Source organism: Propithecus coquereli, unplaced genomic scaffold (genome assembly GCF_000956105.1).
Source record: "Propithecus coquereli isolate 6110/MARCELLA unplaced genomic scaffold, Pcoq_1.0 Scaffold738, whole genome shotgun sequence".
Classification (NCBI taxonomy): Eukaryota; Metazoa; Chordata; class Mammalia; order Primates; family Indriidae; genus Propithecus; species Propithecus coquereli.
Genome location: NW_012153485.1, coordinates 278,987 through 281,490, shown reverse-complemented (window position 1 = coordinate 281,490; position 2,504 = coordinate 278,987). Strand labels below are relative to the sequence as shown.

The 2,504-nt window shown below is 49.4% G+C and overlaps 1 protein-coding gene across 1 annotated transcript in view; it reads right to left on the bottom strand.

Annotated features, from left to right (window-relative positions):
- Nucleotides 1-901: 901 nt before the first annotated feature.
- The window catches only part of LOC105824409 (uncharacterized protein C17orf105 homolog), a 13,824-nt gene continuing 12,221 nt past the window's right edge, over nt 902-2,504 (bottom strand). The window contains exon 5 of the mRNA XM_012661832.1: nt 902-1,230. Coding sequence (XP_012517286.1) covers nt 1,224-1,230 — 7 coding nt within the window. The 3' untranslated portion in view covers nt 902-1,223. The remainder of the gene's footprint in view (nt 1,231-2,504) is intronic.

Below are 2,504 nucleotides of genomic sequence, written 5' to 3'. Positions count from 1 at the left end.
TGTGGACTGCTGGCGAAGGCGCTGAGCCCAGTTTGAGCTTGGATCACCTGGAGGTGTGAGGGGTGGGGCTGAGCACACTCCTGCCCTGGTGAGCTTCCAGCTCCACCTGCTGTGCAGGGAGGGAGCTGAGTAGCGGCTCCAAGTCATGCCGCAAATCACATCCCAGCCTGTCTGCCTCCAACACCCGCAATTTTAAACACCGCTGTTGAAAAGGCTGCCAGGGAGGAGCAGCGAAGGACTTAGGATTGCTGAATTCCACCCAGAGGTTAGGAGCCTGAGGGGAGACTCACTATGGATCTTCAGGCAGTTTTTGAAGGGTTTTGTGCGTAAAGGAATGAAATTAGCTGCTGCTTTTTTTTTTTTTTTTTACGTTCAACCTGATCTTGAGTGGTATGGGTTAACCACAGCAGACAGTAGTCAGACGCGTGGCCTGGTGGAGCATTAGCTACCAGCTCCATGAGACCGAGACTCTGTGCACCTTCCTCAGCTTAGAGGCCCAGACACATTCGCAGGCTTTGTTGGGTGAATAAATGAAGGTGTGCGTAAGTCTCTTAACTCACTTTTTGGAGGCATTAACTGTAGGTTAGATGTGCATTGTTGTAGAACCGTAGTTGAAACATGATCTTACCCGGGGCTGGTGGAGAAAACAAACAGGTCTCCAGGGCTCAGATGGGCCCCTGATTTCCGTCACCAAGACTCACTGGGTCCTTTTTATATCTTAGGTTATGTCGGAGTCTGAGTCGGATTATAGTTTCGTCATGTTGGAAAATTTTAATCTGATTCATTGAGATATTTGTTAAAGTAGCAGAGGGTTTTAAAGTAATTATGCAAAGCCAGCCAGCTCCAAATACGGTAACAGATACTGAGTATTAATAGCCAGAGGAAAAGATCGAATGCAAAATCCTCTAACTCTGAATATTACTCTGCATAATTTGTTTTCAGTTATCAGCCTAAGCAGCACAAAAAATAGCTGTGCTGCATCATCTGGTCAAGAGCATCGTCCCAACACGCGGCGTTAGACCAGGGGCGCCGCACAGCTGCTCTGGGGTGATAACTGCAAAGCGAGGAAGAGAGTGGGGGCCGCTGGTCAGCGTCGGTGTCGGGGGAGGTCCTCGGTGGCCTCTGGGTTTGCTCCGTCATCTGCTTTCCCAGTTCGTGTTCTGAACCGTCCCCAATTCTCCTTCAGGGCCCAGGCTTGGTGGTGCCCTGGCTAAATTTCGGTTTCACTTCCTGTTGGATCAAAAATACATATTTGAAACAAACATTTTCCTTAAGAACAAAAATATATCAACTTACTAGAAGCATGGGAAATCGAGTATTCAATTGATTGACTTTTTTTAGAGACAGGATCTCACTCTGTCACCCAGGTTGGAGTGCAGTGGCGCAATCACAGCCCACTGCAGCCTCCAACTCTTGGGCTCAAGCGATCCTCCTGCCTCGGCCTCCCAAAGTGCTGGGATCACAGGCGAGAGCCACTGTGCCTCGACTTGTTGAGTACCTTTCTAAAAGGCATCAGAGTCCTTTTGCACTGAATCAGTGAACTGAACTGTGCTGGCTTGTTGGCGCTGGCTGGCACAGGGCCTTCGGGATGAAAGAGGAAAGAAACTCACATTTACTGTTTGCCAAGTCAGTGCCCGGCACTTACACGGTTGTCTCTGTGCTCACTTAACCCTGACAGGAGTTCCAGGACGTGGTTCCTAAACCCTCTCACACATGAGAAAACGGGGTTCCCAGGGGCTGAGCTTTCGTCCAAGACAAGGGAGGAGGCCGGGGGGCCTGGGGCTCCCTCTGTCCACTGCGTCCCCCAACCCCGCACTGAGTCAGCAAGTTGTGTAAACGTTTAATTTTGCTTTTAGAGATCATTTGTATTTGTTTTGTTTTTGTTTCTTTCTCATGTGTGTGGGTAGGTTATTGGGGCTGGGGCACTAACTCAGAGCAAAACCTACTTGCAGTTAACGTTCCAGTAAGTTCCAGGAGGGCGAGTGGGTTTAACTGGATAAACTTATCCTTTTTCAGTAGCAACAGTTACAGAATTAGTATTTCCTCGCTTTGGAGTTAGGAGTAAATGAGGGATGATGTGAAACGGTAAAGAGGATGGAAAACTGAAATCCTTCCTTCAAAACGTTTGTGACATTTTGCAAATTAATATTTAAACCAGGTGTCAGGAGAGCTGGCAGTGCAGCTCTGCCCAAGCAGCGGGGCAGGGGAGGTTTCTGGGACTTTTGCAGGACGCAGGGGAGGGGCTTCTAAGGACTCTTTTCCAGGTTTGTGGCCTCGTAAAACTGAGGGTTTTCTCTTTCCTAAACCTGCATCTTTCAAATAACTTGATTTTGTTTTTCTTCTAAAAGGAGGAGACCTGCCCGAAAGCGCGTCGTGCTCCCCTGCCCCTTGGCACGAGGCCATGTGTTTCGGTGACTCAGCCGTAGTCTGACTGGGGACACTCGGACCACAGTTCCAACGGGAGGGCCGTAGACGTGAGTTGGCAGTTGCGCCAGGCGCTTCCC